The sequence below is a fragment of the Astyanax mexicanus genome, chromosome 17 (assembly GCF_023375975.1).
Source record: "Astyanax mexicanus isolate ESR-SI-001 chromosome 17, AstMex3_surface, whole genome shotgun sequence".
In the NCBI taxonomy this organism is placed as follows: Eukaryota; Metazoa; Chordata; class Actinopteri; order Characiformes; family Acestrorhamphidae; genus Astyanax; species Astyanax mexicanus.
In genome coordinates, this window is record NC_064424.1 from 12,708,693 (window position 1) to 12,728,468 (window position 19,776).

The 19,776-nt window shown below is 35.4% G+C and overlaps 1 protein-coding gene across 1 annotated transcript; it reads left to right on the forward strand.

Annotated features, from left to right (window-relative positions):
* The first annotated feature begins 944 nt into the window (after positions 1–944).
* Positions 945–19,273, forward strand: aifm5 (apoptosis inducing factor mitochondria associated 5). The gene is made up of 19 exons (XM_022676128.2): positions 945–1,356; positions 2,448–2,532; positions 2,993–3,102; positions 3,188–3,297; positions 4,701–4,745; positions 4,939–5,020; positions 5,348–5,460; positions 6,728–6,814; positions 6,893–6,984; positions 8,098–8,228; positions 9,581–9,696; positions 9,794–9,865; positions 10,577–10,640; positions 11,850–11,926; positions 12,043–12,160; positions 12,306–12,404; positions 14,011–14,086; positions 14,182–14,286; positions 14,520–19,273. The coding sequence occupies exons 1-19, from the start codon at positions 1,338–1,340 to the stop codon at positions 14,563–14,565; spliced, it is 1,647 nt and encodes a 548-aa protein (XP_022531849.2). The 5' UTR covers positions 945–1,337; the 3' UTR covers positions 14,566–19,273.
* The last annotated feature ends 503 nt before the right edge of the window (positions 19,274–19,776 follow it).

The following is a 19,776-nucleotide window of genomic DNA, read 5'->3' on the forward strand; positions in this document are numbered from 1 at the left end:
TAAATAACAAAATCGAATCAAATGAAATGAAATCAAATTAAAAATTGATCCTGAAAAATTCAGTGAGCAGCTCATTTATGTTTGTTTCTTATTGTGGGCACATTGTAAATATTTTAGTCATATATAGAAGCTGCAAGTTAATACAATGAGACCATAAGATAATACATTTGGCAATATGCAAATACTCTGAGAAAATGTAATAGTCTTCAAAAATAAATACATTAAGTTTGCAATATGTACATATGTGAAAGCCAAATGCTTATAGTTATTGAGGCCTTTAGAAAATATATTAAGGCCATAATATAGTATCCAGGGTCCACAGGGACAGATTCATAAGCCACAAGATAAAATTTTGGGGCCACAGAAAAATATATTGAAGACAAAAGAGAATCTATTAAATAAATTAGATAATACATTAAAATAATTAAATGGCCACACTTATTTTAAGGCCACACAATAGTATACAATGTTGTGTATTATTATGTGGCCTCAAAATAATACCTTGTGGCCCCTCCTTAATAAAAACAACCACCATAGCCTCTTAGTGCTTCTGTAATGATCAAGCAAACTCTTTTAACAGGCTTTTTCAGCAGCTTAAGCCTGAGTGTGTAATTTATAGATTTTCACTGCACCATGCTGATGTGTAATCATTGTAAAACAAATGACCAGCAGCAGGCCTGACCCTGAGTGTTTCAGTCACTTGACCTTTGGGACTATAGTCTATACAAAATCATTGTCCTGCCTGTTCTTCAGTCAATGGCCTTGGGGCACACGCCCTGGACCTGTTTAAATGTAACACTTGTGTACTTAAACCTGTATGAGTGTGTTTCTTTATGTGTGGCCTGGAAGGGCATCTCCTCAAAGGAGAAGCTTTACACAGCAGCCATGCTTTACGCACGAATGCAGTGTCACACACTTTACTCTGTGTGTGCGTGCATGTGTGTGTGTGTGTGTGTGGTCATTGTTGGAAGCTGTTGCTTGGTCAGCCGTTCTCTATTCCCTTGTTAGTGGCAGAACTAACCGTACTGAACACTCTGTGTACACAATTCATCCCGTTTCTCTGGCTAATCGAGCTGCACTCTGCATCAGTGGATATTTCCCTGTAGAAACTCGTTTATTTCTTTATTTTGGAGAACTTTGAGGAATTATCTTCATGTGTGAATTCAAGCAGCTCAATTGTGAAATCTCTAAGGGACTTTGTTGGTCTCCAGGCTTAAGGACATCTGCTCTGGCCATGACAGCAGGCATGAGCTTTTGATTGTATGAGATTCTAAAACAATTGTTTGGTTTTTTTTTTTTAACTGGATAAAGATTTTCCTGATTCTACATAATCTTTGATGTCTGAGAAGAAATTAGGTAAGTCAATCTACAGAAATATTGTTTTGTAAACTAAATATGATAGAATGTACTCCTATTATTAAAAAATGGAGCTGGGAGTTGTTCTTTACATTATGTCAGATATTTTAGGATGAATTGACCAATACCCATGCTCCAAAATCAAATGTTATGAAACATTTTACAATGACATTCCTTCTGTAAAGTTGCTCCTGAAAAGTTACACACTTACACTTACAGTGTTGAGTTAACACTGTGGGTTATCACTATAGAAGTTAATTTAACACTAACTGTGTTTAAAGGTAAACTACATCTTTTTTATAAATAACCTACTGTGAGTCCTCGTTACTCAGGTAGAAGTACAGATACTAGGGTTTAAAAATACTTGTGTAGAAGTATCACTTTTAGCTTTTTCTCAAGTAAAAGTGTAAAAGCACTGTTTTCAACACTACGTAAAGTATAAAAGTAAAAGTAATGTAGGGGGGAAAACGCCACTAAGGACAAAAGCTATAGTGCACTAGCCCCCCTCCCCAAAACACATTTTAATAAAAGCCATACTGACTATAAAGTTTTTAAAATGTTAATGTTGATAAAATTTGGAATGCACTAGGCTCCATGTTTCAGCTGCATATATGCCCATTGAGAATGAATGCAATTTAGTACAATGCAGATATATTAATGACACCTAGTTGGGACATTTAACAAGAACTTGAATTGTCTGCACGAATCACCTTCTTACTCGGCTACATATGTCTGCTATGTTCTTGCTGGAGTGTGGTGGGGGGTGACGTGTGCAGGTGTGATGGATTAAGGTATAAACCAATAGAGGTGTCAGAATGGTATATATTTATACACCCAACCACATTAAAATAACTCTATCCAGATAGAGAGATTTATCTTGATAGGGTTTTTTTTTTTAAACAAGAAGGTAGAATGAAAAAAAGCTGAAATGAAAAATCATTTTTTAAATTACAGATAAAGTACAGATAATTGTGTGAAAATGTAAGGAGTAGAAGTAAAAAAAAAAATCGACCAAACCAAGTATTTGTACTTTGTTACTTGACACCTCTGGTAATCATGATGTAGAGATGAGAGTGATCTTGTGTTCCCAGAAGCAGCGCATAATGCTGACCCACAGGAAGATGAGGAGGAAGCGACTGCAGTCGTGTGCATGGAGGCAGATCTTAAAGATGGAGAGTAAGGCCTACACTAATACACACTCTTTACTGAAAGACTGACAGCAGTACAGAGCCATAAATTTCGGTGAAGAAGGCAAAAAGAGTTTGGTTTAGCGACCAAAAGAAGTCTGAAATTTTTTTCTGTAAAATGTTGAGAGAACACACAAAAACAATAAATGTTAATTAAATGTTATATGTTATTAATAAAAAATAAAAATAAAAAATAAATCAGGTTAGAAAGTCTTATTATGTAAATGTTAACTGAAAATACAGTAATTTGCTAATGTTAATTAACAGCATGTCTAACACATCGTGTGTGCTTTATTTATACTAATGTAAAGATCAGATCAGTTTTGGGTGATCAGATTGAATCAGGGGGCAAAAACCTTGATTGGGACACCCCTCTAAAAAAAGCACATGAAGGTTTGTCTGTCTGTCTGACTGACTTTCTTCTATGTCTGCCCTTTGCATTTTGACAGGATGATGGAGGTGGATGTTGGGGACCATAACATCCTGTTGGTGAAGTGTGAAGGAGAATACAGCGCTATTGGAAACCAGTGCACCCACTATGGTGCACCCCTAAATACAGGTAAAAGCACTGAAAGAGCACATAATTCAATTCAATGATTAAGTCCAATTAATAGTCAAATTAATATAGAAATGTTTTCTGGTAGGGGTACTGTCGGGTAACAGGGTGCGCTGTCCCTGGCATGGTGCCTGCTTTAATGTGAAGACTGGAGATATGGAGGAGTATCCGGCCATGGACAGCTTACGCTGCCACAAGGTACTGTCTGTCCTGCTTGTATCATGTTTTGGATGTAAAATCGTGTATTTAAGTTGTTCTAAAATGATTCCTGAAGGGCTACTTGATGATAGGCTGGGGTCTTGATCACAGTGTTTTAAGGTTTGTAACTAGATTAAGTGGACAATAATGTCAAAAGGAAATGCACAGGATGCTTAAAAAACCGTAAACAGCTCAATACTACTAGACATGAATGTTCAAGTCCGGTTACATGATGCATGGAATTATCGTTGGTTATTCCTACGCCCCAGTTTGACTGACTGTTCTGGTTTGCTACTAGCATTGACTGCCAGGCAGGGAGCTAACATAAACATAACCCATATTTATTGTTGCTAGCTTACTTGCTGCTGAATTACACCATTCATAAAAGATACATAGGCCTAATTTATCCAGTGTAAATTATACTAACCAGTTGTTGTCTGGGGGCCCCAGGCTTTGGTTTGCTTGTCTTTATTTAATTTTATTTTAAATTTTCTCCCCAATTTACAAGGCCAATTACACAACCCATAATTAGGATACCCCCTATCGCTAGTGATGGGGAAGAATTTGTGCTTTGATCCACCCAAAAATGACACACTTTACATGCTTTTCTACTCTACTGAGAGATACAAAGCCCTTACTAAAAGTAAAAGAAGTGGCAGTAGAGTAATATACAGGACTTTACAATATTGCAGGATTTTTTACAAATATGACCCAGATTATGCAACGTTATGCATTTCTCACAAGAGTTCTCCTGCGTGCCTTACCAGAGTTACATAGTGCCGGCAAACCAAGCCAAGAGTAGCAATGCTGTAGATGACTATTAGGTGCTGTTTTACCTATCACAAGTCAGTGGAGCCTCATAATGTCTTATTTTAAGGTACAAATGTTACATAATGATGATTTATAAAAAAAATTCTCTGATTTTAAGACAATAAAGCCTCAACGCAAAATATGCTAAATAAATGTTTCCCTGTGCCTGTTCCCTTGCATAATGCAAAAAGGCCTTTATTATCCTTTATTGCCCACCTCCTCAAAAACATCTCCATTTAAAGATGGAGTGAGAGGACACAAACAAAAACAACATCATGCATGCATCAAATAGCAAACATTTATGTTTATTCAAAGCAGCATTTTTGCTTACTTCCTAGGTACTACTATATTCCCTGATTTGCTTAGTTGTCTAGGAAAAGAAGTCTTTTGCTTTGTTCTGCCTAATGCTTCTTCATATTCTGGTAGATTGCTAAAGAAATGTCCAAAAAAGAGTTAAAGCTTATAAAGGGACATCCATTACCAATTACACTGAAGACTTTCAACCTGGAAGGTGTTTTTATGTATCTATGCTCACAAGTAAAAAATGTGGTTATGATGTTCAAATCAGTCTGGATTTGTTTGGCTGTTAACAGGTGAAAGTACAGGATAAGAAGGTGTATGTGACAGTTAACAAAAAGGTGAGTAACTCCCTTTGTCAGAGTTCCACTCTGGCAATAAATCACTTTCTGACACTATTTAAAAGATATAAACCTGGAAGAATTGTGTGAGAGCCAGTTTTGTCAACCCAGAGAAAGACTGTTTTTTATACAGGTATCAGTGTGTAATTAGTTTGAAGTGATACTCTGTCCACTGTAATTGAATCTTGTGTAGGCTTTAGGCCAGGCTACCAGACTGAAGAAGATGGGAGGCAGAGATCCGGAAATAAACCACACTGTAATTCTACTAGGAGGAGGTGAGAAAAAGTGATAAATGCTTATCTTATGTAAAAAACACCACAGTTTTACACTAATCATGAGTGCTGCTTAAAATACAAGTTTACATATTTACAATGTTTACACTCTACATTATAAAGAAGAAAGGAAATCTTTGAATAAGAAACTCTAAATCTAAAAACTTAGACGTATCGTCCCTATGTCATATTCTTACTATATAGGTTATTATGCATTACGATATACATTTTTATATCAATATTTTTGTTTTTTAGTTGTATCACCATTTTCAGCAGACCCCACCTTAAAATTCTTGTATGATGATTCATGCACTTGTCTTTCATGTGCAGGATGTGCCTCAGTTATATGTGCAGAGGTGCTCAGACAAGAGAACTATGGTGGACGGATTATTATGGTGACCAGAGAAGACATCCTCCCACATGACAAAACCAGACTAAGCAAGGTATGCTAGTCATGTTGAGAGCCTGCTTTAACAGTATTCTCAAAACAATTCAGACAGAGCCATGACAAATATACCTTTTTACCATTAAAATAATATTTTAACTGTTCATATTATATTATCCTAAACTTATTTGTCTGCTTTTACATGCATGATGATGTATCATAGCAGTATTTACAGAGAACTGCTTAAAATGCAAAAAAAAAAGATTTTATTCATTTTACTGCATTTTTAACACATATAATTGTTGTATTTATATGTACTGGTAAAACATGTTGATGCAGTTACGTTTCTACAATTAATGCATTTTTATGTGTATGCTTCAGCATGTATAAGAAAAGGAGGTCAAATTCTTTGACCTGAGAGCCACTTTTCCCAGTGTGTCCGTTCATTTATCTGAACTATTGACATTTTATTATACATCCTGTACATCTGCACTTCTGGACACTCTACTTCTAGCCACTTTACTAAATGCCAATATATGCAAATGTTTAATAATTCGGATAATTGCAATAAACAGTATTATTGTCATTTTTACCCTCCTATTACCTTCAAATTGATCTTTTATGTTTTGGGTCAGTTTGACCCCAGCAGAAATTTGTCCCAAGTAGAGAAAATTATTATATAATAATTATATTTTTACCCAAGTTTATTTCACATGCTATATTTGTTTGTTGACTACTTTAATAGCGATTTAAAAACCTAAAGTTTCTTCATATATAAACAAACCTGGAAGGAAACAAAATGGACAATATCAAAGTCAGCAAGTATGATTGAGGTCATGTCCATTTATTGAACAATAAATTAATAATCTAATTACTATGACAGACTTACATAATGTATAACATATATAAATAATTTATCTCATGGCCTCCTTTAATCAGGAGTTCATGTTACTCTTTGTTAAAAGATGTCACATGAATGCATACTTAAATCATATATATGTTATAAATATATATTATATATAATATGTTTGATAGGTTCTCTTCATAAACAACAGAGTCCCTGTACTAATTCCAAATCACATGATGAGTCCGCATTATATGTGTTTAACTAAGCAGATCAACTTTTATATAGTTTTGAATCAGTCTCAGCACCACAGTTGTGATAAATTTGACTCAGTGTTTTTTTACTAATATTTTACTAATATGATTTGCTCTGTTTTACATATTTCATTTAACTGTAGGGTAGTGATATGATGCATATGCATAGCTCCTAATATTAGGCAGCCCAGTATCTGACCTGTGTAATTGGCTGGTTTGTGTTCCAGGTAATGAATGTGCAGAGAAACAGCATCTTACTCCGGAGAATGGAGTTCTACCAAAAATATGACATTGAAGTATGGCTGAAAAAAGAGGTGAGATAAAGATAGTGTGCCCTCATCCCTCTCCTGCTGGGCTGCATGCACCAAATCCCTGTCTTCTCCTCACCCCAGGCTGTATCAGTAGACACTGAGAAGAAAAAAGTGGAATTCAAAGATGGCACCACAGAATGCTATGACCAGCTCCTTATTGCAACAGGTTGCAGGTGAGGATTCATATAAATTAGTCAGGTCATATACCGTTAGTGTCATAACCAAAGTATTGCCATTCATTACTACTATGTAGTAGTATTGATACTAGGGTTTAAAATACTTCTGTAGAAGCTGAAATATCAACTCAAGCTTTTTACTCTTTAAGTAAAAGTGCAAAAGTATTGGTTTCAAAACTACCTAAAGTATAAAAGTAAAAGTAATGTAACTGAAAAAATGCCATGACGGACAAAAGCTTATATAGTACAAATATATTAAAGAAGCTTAGTCGTGACATTTTGAGAGCTCAAGTTTTCTCGAGTCTCTGCAAGAATCATCTTCATACTAGGCTACATACGTCTGCTATGTTCTTGCTGGAGTGGGGGCATGACGCAGGCAGATGTGATGGATCACAGTATAAACCAGCAGGGTATCGGAATGGTATAGGTTTATACTTCTCTACATGCAACCACATTAAAATTCCCTTTATCCAGATGGAGAGATTTTTTTTCTGGATAGGGTTTTTTTTAATGGTGAGAAGCTGAAATAAAAAAAACAAGCTGAAATGTGAAAGAAGTAACAAGGCTATTTTTTAAATGTAAGGAGAATAAAGGATAGATAATTGTGTAAAAATGTAAGGAGTAGAAGTAAAAAGTCATCTGAAAATTTTAAGTAAGATAGCAAAGTATTTGTAATTCGGTAGTTGACACCTCTGGTCAGAACAAAAAACTCCAGATTGACCTGCGACTGGAATTTGGTCATTTTTTTGACTTTTTGACATAATATTAAGATGAATGGGCCACAAAAATATGATCTGGAATGCAATTCTTTTTAATGACTTGCATTAAAAAAGAGTTTTATTCTGTTTCTTTAATGTCATTTTTAAGATGTAAGTTTTTTGTTCATATAATGAGATTTTATTTAAAGAAATTTGGGACCATTTATATTGGTCTTTTATCATTAAATTTGTACACAATGTTCATTATGTTCACATGGATTAAGTAAATGATAGAATAAAGAAAAAGTTGTATTTTTCTATAATATATTAATATCACACTGTTTTTAATCAGATCATCATATGATTATTGGAACATCGTTGTTTTGGGAAGTGAACAGTATTTACTCCACAGGGCCAAGGGGCTGGACAGTCCTGGAGTGGAGCTGGAGAACGTGCTGATGCTGGAGACGCCAGAGGATGCCAACCGCATTCATAACGCCTGCATAGGCTGCAGGACAGTCCTTGTGGGCACCTCCTTTGTTGGTATGAGAGCTTTTTGACTTCTGTGTTTTACTGTTTTATCATATTCAGTAGAGCTCAGTTAGGGGAGTTCGAGCTGGGATGAAATTACGCAGACAAGGATTGGGAATAGCTGCTGTAATGTAGTTTGCTGTACCTTAGGCATTATATTACATGTAACGCAGATATATATATATATATATATATATATATATTTTTTTTTTTCATATTAAGGCTTATACAAGGGTTTTGATTCAATATTATTTGTATTTTTTTTAATGGAAATGAATCATCTGTTATTGGTGGATTCAGCCTTCATTTTGTAATAGATACTAATAGATACTCAAGAAAATCATTAAGAACAGAAACAGTGCAGTGCTTTTGGAAAGCAGCAGTAGAGCCTGAAGGGTTTTGATTCATATAAAGAAAATCATACAAAAATAAAGGATCTATTACATAATTTTTTTTTCTCCTTCCCACAAAGTACCAGCGTTACATTTAAACATGATTTTAATTGTGATTAATCACTGACTACTATTGTGATTAATCCAGTTTTTTTTTTTTTTAATAATAGACACTACTAATAAAAATGTAACTCCAGAAGAAGAAAAGTAACTGTGAGTAATCTTAATGAATTAGGAATATCTTCTTGATTATTTCAATTGACACCATTAGTTGTAATATGCAGTAATTGTGGTACTGTAAGCAAGGAGATTGCAATTTTTTAGTTTAGGTTTAAATGCAAAAAATAAAAAAATTACCACTGTCAGCCACCAAAAATAACAAATAAAAAAATAATAATCCAGAAGACATGTAAATTAGCAAAATGCTGATATTTAGTGAGTAAACATACAATGTGATGTATCTGGGCACTTGTGGAGATGCACAAACCAAGCTGACTAAAGTAAGTGAGTGAGGGGGAATGTAATTAATTGCATAACAACAAATCATGATGTGCAACTACAGACAGAATAATTGGTGATGACTAAAATCATTTACACTATTAATAAGTATCATTTTCCTAAAAATAAATTTAGGTTCTTTTGGTTCTTCTCTTCCAAATGATCAAAAAAAAAAAAACATGTGATGAATCATGAATCATATTGAGGCTCCCCTACTATCACTATTCCTGGGTTATTACTGTTATTTAAATTTCTCTTGTGACCTTCTGTACTTGTCTGCATGTTAGGGTTATTAGTTTAAAACTATGGATATATACAAAGATGCTTCACATTTTTAGCTTTGTAATCATACAGTAGTTTTCAGACACTCTGCTGAAACTCTGCTCACATGCTGTAGAGACATGGTGGCTACTGCATCTTCAAATACCTCTTATTGACAATACTGTCATGTCACTCTTTATTGTGATTTTGAAGGAATGGAGGTGGCGTCCTACATGATCGATAAAGCCAGCAGCATCACTATCATTGGCTTTAGTGAGCTGCCCTATCTGAAAACACTGGGGCCAGAGATAGGGAAGTTTACCATGACGGTGAGTCATTTATTTGGACAGAGGTGACTTTGAAAGAGGAAAAGAATACATATTTATAAAATCTGATTTCCATCTCCTCTGGTCTGTGTCTTTTCAGATACTGGAAGAGAGGGGAGTGAAGTTTTATATGAATGACAGCATCGCTGAGATCCGGGGTGAGAAAGGAAAGGTAGGAAGCTAAAAAAACAATACGTCTATAAATTACCTCATTAATATATTGCACAAATAAAGCCAAATCTCTTCTGCTTATTTTGTAAAAGAATGTTCATTAGCATGCAAAATATTGCCCCTAAAGATTTCTTTTATCAATTCTTAGCAGTTTCTGAATAAAATGTTGCAATGGATAATTTTTTTTAAACTAATTTATTATTATTTATAGCATGTATTTTTATTTTACAGTGTTTAATTTTTATTAAATTCAATTGTTAGGTGTATGACCTGTTTGCAGTCATCATTTGGAAAGGCCAGAAGAATTTTTAATAATTATACATTTTCTGATTTCTTAAACCTTGACCCAAAATCAGCAGTTGTTTTGCTCCTCTTAGCAGCTGCTAGCACTTTGAACATTTAAATAAATTATGCAGAGAAAACAGAAAAATGCAATGAGAAGATATTAAATAGTTTTTTAGGTAGCTGTTTCCACAATTCATAAGATTTTTATGTAAGGGAAGTTATCAATACAGATAGAGGTCAAGTTGAGTTCTAAACGATAAGAAAACCTTCTATGAGAACTGTTCATAGGATTTTAATAAAGCAAGTGATGCTTAAACATTTTCCTTTCCCCATTTCCCTTTTAAAAATTCATAATTAAATTAAATTATTAAAAAGACAGCACATTTTGTACAGTGATGTGAAAGGTGTGTTATTTCTTCTTCTATAGGTCAAAGACGTCGTGCTGAAAAGTGGCACCATTGTGGCAGCTGATGTATTAGTTGTGGGGATTGGTACGTAAAAAAAAAAAAACTTCTGTCCATACTCAGATCCTGATAAGATTTTAACCACAAAAATGTCTTTGCAAGTGATCAGATTTACGCATCTGTATGAGTTGCTGTGGTAATGAGGTCGGCATCAGTAACTAATCTTTGGCACTCTTTTTGGACCACCACACTTCCAGACCCGTATGCCGTCACTCTGAAATGTAATTGGACAAATTTGATTGTGGTTTGTATCTGATTAGCAAAATATCAGATTTCACACGGTTTCTGTCTCTCCAAACTATGAAAAATCAACCTGCATACAATCTAGATATGCCAAAATCAGATTTGGGCTGGTCATATCCTTTGAGTCAGTGTTTTACTCTAAGGCAGTGGTTCTCAAACCTTTTCAGTTGGAGGACCCCTTGGTGGATAGAAAGTACCACTGTGGCTCCCCAATCTCCCACCCTACACAAAATAAAACCAAAAACAGAAATCTGTTACCAGACACAGCTTTTTTAAGATGGGGCAAATCAGATAATGATAAATTCATGTAACTGAAAATTACATACATCAAAAGGTAAGAGAGCACTTAAAAGTTTCTTTGATTTTACCAAATTGAAAACCTCTGGAATATAATCAAGGGGAAGATGTAAGGAGTGGCATAAAGTTATCCAAAAAGCAGTGTGAAAGACTGGTGGAGGAGAACACGCCAATATGCATGAAAAACGTGATTAAAAAACAGGGTTATTCTACCAAATATTGATTTCTGAAATCTTAAAACCTGATGAATATGAACTTGTTTCCTTTGCATTATTTGAGGTCTGAAGGCTCTGCATCTTTTTTTGTTATTTCAGCCATTTCTCATTTTTGCAAATAAATGCTCTAAATGACAATATTTTTATTTGGAATTTGGAAGAAATGTTGTCTGTATTTTATAGAATAAAACAACAATGTTCATTTTACTCAAACACATACCTATAAAAAGCAAAATCAGATAAACTGTTTTAGAAACTTAAATGGTCTCTTATTTTTAGAAAAGAAACAACCTCTTATGTTTTCTGTGGGCCCCTTAGCACCCCATGGTGGCCCCCGGCTCCCAGTTTGAGAACCACTGCTCTAATGGATGATGAAAAGTTTTTTTTGGATACATTTAAAAAAGGAATATAGGGAGAAATGATGATGATGATGATGATGATGATCTCTTCATCGCTTCTTTTCTGACTTTGGTCTTACAAGGGATCGTTCCTAACTCAGAGTTTCTTCAGGGAAGTGCTATCAAGATGGACTCTAAGAAATATGTCATTGTAGATAAGGTAAGAACTGTGCACAAATGTTTATATCATTGTCAAAGCCTAATATGTGCAGGATAATTTTGCTCAAGTAGGGTGTAATTATATTGTCTTTTTGTTTTTTGTTTTTCTTTACACAGTATATGAGGACCAATGCAAAAGATGTCTACTGTTGTGGAGATTTAACTAGCTTTCCTCTTCAGATGGTCAAAAACCAGAATGTCAGTGTTGCCCACTGGCAAACAGCACAGGCTCACGGTAAACATACACATGCAGTTTTAATGTCTATAAAATACTGTCAGCAATCAATGCATGATCTGAATAACGGAATCTGTATCCTGAAGGACTGAGTGAGAAACCAGTGCTTGACATCATGCTATGCTATGTTTTGAAAATGTTTTAGGGAGAATCGCTGCTTTAAATATGCTGGGCAAAGAAGTCACTTTGAACACTGTGCCATTTTACTGGACCGTCCTGCTGGGGCAGACCATTCGATATGCAGGTACACTGTATATCTGCTTCAGAGAGTCATATTCTATTCTATTCTATCCAGGCAGTCCTACATTCTATAGACAGGGACTGAACTAAGCTATGTCTGTGTCTTGTGTCAGCAATGAGTGCAACTTAAAGCAGCTGAATGCATTCATTAAATGTGGTGTCCACATGTTTTTGGACAAATAAGAAAAGTTGGTTTCCTATACATGAATTAAGCCAGACCTTGGACTAAACAGCACTTTGTATAAAGACTCTCTATTGAAAAAGATACTGTGTGTAGTCTAAAACTAGTCTTAATCCCTGTATGGGAAAAGCCAACTTTTTTTTTGAGGCCACTTTCACCTCAAAGGCTTATTACTTTATAATATGTGGGCTACTCATTTCTTTTTAGCAACTGTATAGCAACTAGTTATACTTTGATCCATCAGATGTCAGAGTTGGGATTGATGTCACACACAAGTTGACGGCCTCACAGTTAACCATAAAATAATTTATACAATTTTAAAGGAACAATCAGTAATAAATGCAATTGAATGTTTGAAATGGCAACAGAAGTCCAATTTCCAAACACTGGAGAGAGTTTTCTGCTCCATCTGTTCCTCCAGAGATGCAAAACTCAAGCAGGTTGCCAGATTGACATACAGTGACAAGCATTGACAAGTCTTACTCTGTAACTTATCTGAGAAAATATATGTTTCAATGTCCAACTACACTAGTCATTAGTGGTGGTGATAAATTACCCAGCTTTGGTTAGCAACCTTCCTGAAGCTCAGTGATTACCTGTTCAGCAGTAAAAGCGTCCACGGCTGTTTGCGTGCTGTTGTCTATACCTAGCAACCATGAGTGGGGAAATGGATCTGGGGAATGACAGTGAATTGATTCCAATGCTATATCCCACACAGATTTCTGTAACATATCACACAGTTCAAATAAGAAAATACTGGCTGAAGTTCTGCTGACAAGAGCTGTCTGTGCTTAAAAAAATAAAATATTATATAAAGAATAATGTTCCTTTAAAACATTTAAAATAAAAAAATCTAGCTCAAGATTTTAAAGTTTACCTCAACTGGTCTGACAATACTTAACTGTTGTTTTATTTTAAATCCAACCAAAAGAGGTCCCACTTTTTACATGGCAGTTAATCATTTTTAGCATTGTCCCAGGTTAGCAACATCAGTTGATGCAGCATTTTAGGCATCAAAACAACATAAAACATTATAGAAATACTGTATATGTAAGGCTGATTTAATGAGAAACAAATACTTCAAATTACTAAAAAAAAATGTATCTAGGGACTGTAACTGTATACTGCTTCTTTTTCTACTGTTGATATGTTGTAGTGCAGCCATCTTGGATATTAAACTTGGGTTGGATTTGCTCTCCTGACTTTCCGAGTTGGAAATCCAACAAAAATGTCCTACTTAAAACTCAGTAATTCCAACATTTGGGTTAAAATGGAATGCGACATTTGTGTCTAAACATTGGAGGATATGAAGGAATGCCCAAGCTGCCTTCGTTTTTCGCCTGCTTCATGAAGTTATAATAAAATAATAATACAATATAATAATTGTTTAATGTACTGCTTTGAATGTAAATTAATTCACTGTGTGCAGGGTATGGAGAAGGCTACACTCAGTTAGTAATGAAAGGAAGCTTTGAGCACATGAAGTTCTTGGCAATGTACATCAAGTAAGCATAGTTACTATTAATATTATTTTTACTTAAATGTCTCTAATATTACATTTATTTATTTTTTACATACATTTGCCTGTTTGTTTTGACAGGGATGGTGTGGTGGTGGCTACAGCAGGATTGAACTTTGAACCAGCAGTTTCAGTCATAGCCGAAAGGTTTGCAGCAGGGATAGCTATTACAAAGGCTGAAGCAGAGTAAGTGAGCTTGGAAGCCTACATAGCCAACACAAAGACAAAGTGCCTCATAATGGATGTGTGAAACATCACACCAGGCCGTGTTCCATTACAGATATGCTGCAGTTCAATGGGGTCAGGAAAACATACAATACACAGCGAACATCTTAAAGCTTTAACTAAGTGATTAGATGGTATGAAGCCCACTGACAGTCACTGACATCAAGTTGTGTTTTTCCTTCTTTACATTTAAGGTCGGATGACTTGAGCTGGTTGAAGCTCCCACCCAGTAAAGAGTGACAGCAGTTTCTTCAGTGATCTTCATCTTTTGCTTCTCCTTCTTCAGTTTTACCAGTTTATCAGTCATTTGTACTGCTGTTCCTTAGCTGGAAACCAATACTCAGAGGATAGCTATACCAGGGTATCTCGAGAGTCTTCTTGAAGTCACTTTGCGCATCATTGACAGTTGAGTAGACAGAATGTAGAGTCTCATTGGGAAGCTTCATATATGGATCATTTTCATGTTAGATAAGAAAGTCTGGAATTTAAGACCCAACAATCTGAATGACTGGGATGGATTACATTTTAAGAGAATAGTAATCAGGTGATGAGCATATTGTTACTGTCATGGGTAAACCTTATGATTAGGAACACAATTTTGACCATTTTAGTATCTCTAATAATTGTGTAGAGATACTACTTCCTGTCATCATCACATACATGAGCTGCATCATCTATACTTTCCACTGGCCCTGTTCCACTACTCACTCCTGCACCTTCACATCCCTTATTTACACATGTTCAATAGATACTCAAGGATGTAGGGTGTCTTATTTCACCCCCTATGGGCACTTGTTTCACTGTGATTCTGTACCATTCATTGCATAAACCAACTGTAAAAAGAAACTGAAAAGCTAAATGCAATCTATTTTTCATTATCCAAATTAGAATGGTCTTCAGCATTATACAATTACATTTTTGGAGTATAGGCAACATTTTTATATGTAGGTGAAGTGACATGAGGAAATATATCCTAATTATGGTCTTAACTCTCTCTAAACTCTTGAACACTAACGTCCCTTTTACCTGCTATTCTGCTACTTAATGAATGTGCCCTTCCCAGAGGTTCAGGTTAGGGCTCAGGTTAAGGATTAGGACAAGGCCATTAAGTGGTTTGGAATAAGATACGTATTTGACGTTGGTGTGCATTTGATTCAATGAGTAGCCTATACTAGGAAAAATAATCCGCTGATTTATTTGCTTGCCACTATATTAAAAATGTTATGGCATTATTACGAGCAGGACCAGCCTCAAGTGCAGTCCTCAAGAATAACTTAATTGAAGTTAATTTAAGGGTGCGTTCACAAAGCCTTGTTTGATCTGAACCTTTTTCTGGAATATTTCAGTTTGTTCCAAACCAAAGGCAGGTTAGATTTCTAATTTTTATCCCCTTTTCTACATAAACCCTTTCATTAGGACTTCCCCCATTACTAGTATTGCCCTAACACCAGGAGGGTGAACACTAGCACCTGCCTCCTCTGACACATGTGAAGATAGCCACCACCTCTTTTTGAACTGTTGCTGATGCAGCACTGCCGAGTAGCATCACAGAGCATGCTCGGAGGAAAGCACAGCGACTCGGTTCACCCTTTGGAGTGATGTGGGACCCACCATGAGAGAGCAAGGCCAATTGTCCTCCCTCAGGGCTTCGGTAGACAGTGGCAAGCTACATGAACAGGATTCGAACCCAGATATACAACCCTCCAGATACAGTGTAAAGGCACCAGTAGTGATGGTTGATCGAATATCAAGCACAGTGTCAGTGTAACAGACCGGACACATGATGGATCTCCCGTAACTAGATCACCGTTTGTCAGACTCTGAACAGGACTGTGTACGGTGGAAAAACACAGAGGACCTCTGACCAGGCCTGTGTGTGTGGAGTGCCCCACTGGAGCGTAGAGAGGGGATTAGGTGAACAGTGAGCAATGGGTGGAAAGAGATGCTGACTGCATTGACGGTCACAAAAGAAGGGTAATAATAGGACTAGACAAATACGACACAAAAGAGATTCATTTAAATAGCAGGGCTTGTTTTACAAAAGAAATGCTGTGCTGCTCTCTCCCATTGCCTTTATTTATCTCTGTCACTCCCAATCTCACTTTACCTTCAGATCTCCATGTGTCTTTATGTTATTTATTCTGGTTTAAATGATGCACATGCCAGGTTTAGCAGTAAGGACTCAAGGATAGATGAAGTGATGTCGTCATTTTGTAGTCTGCACCATGTTGCTATGCCCATATTTGGTACTCCAGGTGTAACAGATTTTCAATGGTAGAAATGAATGGGGTTTTCAAAAAATCGCCTCCATCACATCCTGTGGTAAATATATTTTGACAGTACCAGACAAAAGTTTGCACACTTCTCCCATTCACTGTTTTATTATATACTGAAGTCATCCAGACTATGAAGGAACACATAAGGAATCATGTAGTAAATCTAAAACCAAAATACTCTGTGAAGCATTTAGGTGGCTCTTATCTTATATGCTGTTAACAGGGACAAATTGATCCTGTGCAGCAAAGGTAACTCTTGCTCTTCCTTTCCTGTGGAGGTCCTGATAGGAGCCAGTTTCAACATAACGTTTTTAAAATATTTTTCTTGATTTTTTTGGGTTGACTGACCTTCATTCTTAAATTCATTTTTTCTTCATTTGCTAAGTTGAGTAGTTGTTGCCATAATATAAATTAGAACATTACTTGAACAGGGCTATTCACTGAATACCAACTCTACCTCTTCACAACTTTACAACTGATGCTCTCAAACACATAATTAACTCTTGATGAGTTCAGCACAGCTGTTAACTGAAAGCTGATCATTCTAGGTGACTCTACCTCATAAAGCAAAGTTGTCATCTAAACAAGAGTTGTCTACTTTGAAGAATCTAAAATATAAAACATATTCTGATTTGTTTAACACTTTTTGGTTTACTAAATAATTTCATATTACAATTATAGTGTGATTTGTTACTTTGCTATATTGTGTATCACACCACAGTCTATATAAAATACAGAATATAAATATAGAATAAAATATAAAATAAATAGCATTAAAAAACACCTAGACCTATGTCACAGACCATTTCCTTGAGCCCAATCCAACAGATCCCAAAGAAAGCGGTACACAATCTTGGCCCGTCCTGACCTGATTTTGGGTCGGATGTACAATTTAAACTTTAATGTACAGGAGAATAACAAAACAACTGAACATATTTATGTACTGAACATATTTATTTATAATAGAATATATGAAAGAAAGAATTCTTTCAATTCTACTATTACCAAACATTTGAGGCACCAAATATGGGCATAACCAGAACTACAAACTGACACACAACTTCAGTAATCTCTTACTACAATATAACTGATTCTACACTTTACAGAGTGATGCATGTTCCATGTTTTTTGTTGCAAACTACAATATTTGTGTTAATGGTTAGAGCATCTCTTACAAAAATATTTCTTGAAAGCCTAAGATCACTATAATGTGTAGGCGTAGACTAGGCTATTTTTCCCTTCCTCTAGACCAGTCCTTTCCTCTGTAAAACTAGGCCTAAAAATAAATGATAAAAAATAGCATACAAAAAACCTAGACCTACGCCACAGACCATTTTCTTGAGCCCGATCCGACAGGGCCCAAAGAAAGCGGTGCGAAATTGGTCAAAATGACACAAAATCTTTTTTGTCTGACTGAAGAATCCATAAAAGTCAAAAGTTTACTAATAGAATCAGTTTATTAATGAAAGCAACTTTTTATTGGCTTCTATTGTAAGTGTGTTTTGAGTCAATGAATTTCGTCACCTTTACTACATACAGGAAAACACAAATTATTATCAAAGGTAAATAGATCATATGCTTGATCATATGCGGTTAAAAATATTAGCTGGTAAACTCTTTTTATTCTGAGAAATCCTTTAGGATTAATTATTCTTTCTTTCTTTTTCAACAGTTTTTTTGTACAGTAACTTGATTACAAATGTATGGAATTTATAGTAGTAAATAATTACTTATTTAATAACTTATTTGTTTATTTTAAAAAGGTAACTACAGTTAACCATGCAGTCTACAGGTGTTAGCATAAAAAATATTCAAACGTCCAGTGTAAACAAGTTCTCAGGCAAAGTACCTCTCATTATCATGCTTTGTGTTTTTACAGTTTTAGCAAGTGTACAACTGCACCGGCAAGAATATTGATGTCCCATTGATTTGCAGTGGGGACGTCCAGTCACAAGTTCCAGTACTCCAGTACAATTTGCATAAACTGCAAAATGTTGTCTGACTGCAGTCAACTGTAATATATTCATTACTCAGTTTTTCATTACACTGGCATGCCAAAAATCATAATACAGCAGTATGTACTTTGATCATGAAGTGTTACCTCAAGTTAACCCTTCGAGTTATCTTCAAATGATCAGATTTAGAGCGAGGTCTGATAGTAGGTGCCAGATTTCAGCAGATGTGTGGGCATTACCCTTTCTCAAACCACAGTTTTAGGTGTGGAAATTCGTCATCAAAGGCATTACCACCCACAACTTTGGGCATGTCAGTGTAAGTTTGTTTAACATAACTACCATCTAAAACATGCAGTGTTCACTTTGTATTTCTTTTTTTCTGATCTTATTGTTACATAACACAGTATGGCTTCCTTTGTGCATGTTTTCTGTGCATTAAAGCAGTCAACTTAACATACTTCTCAACAACTCATACAACCTACTGCCAATCAGCTGGGAAATATCATCTCACTGTGTGTAGTTTCAGTCAATACTCCACAATTCATTCATGGTTTGTCTAGTTTTTGTACTGATGTTAAAAATAAAGAACATGGTTGCATTAAAACAATGTCTTAGGATGCCTTGAATTTCTGTGATTAACTGAAATGCCAATGAAACTTAAGAAAACTGATATATGGCTGAGAAACAAGAACAAAAGAGTAAGAGACACTGGTCAGACCTGAGGCTTACAAATACTAATTTTCTGTAGCATTGTTATATATATATATATATATATATATATATATATATATATATATATATATATATATATATATATAAAATTTCATTACTGTAATTGTGTGTTAGTTCACATAGTGAAATATAATAAAGAAAAGTTGAAAACTATGTATGTAGTTGCTATGGTACTGACCTTCAAAACACCTGACAATAGCAAAACAGTGGCAACACACCTGAGGATTTATTGTTTTCAGTCAGTGCTGCTGCACTGTGAAGGGTCTGGTTGTTCGTAGAGTGCTGAGAATGTTTTGCTCCAGGTGGGCTCTTAGAATTAAATGGCAAATTGCCACCAACTGAAAATCAAGGATGGATGTGCTCAGAGCGTCATTACTCATGTCACTACACAAAGGAGTGTAATTAGTCAAGCTAGGGAGCAGTGCTCCATTGCTTCATGCATAAAATCGCAATTTGAAACAATCAATGTAACAAACATGACCCCATGC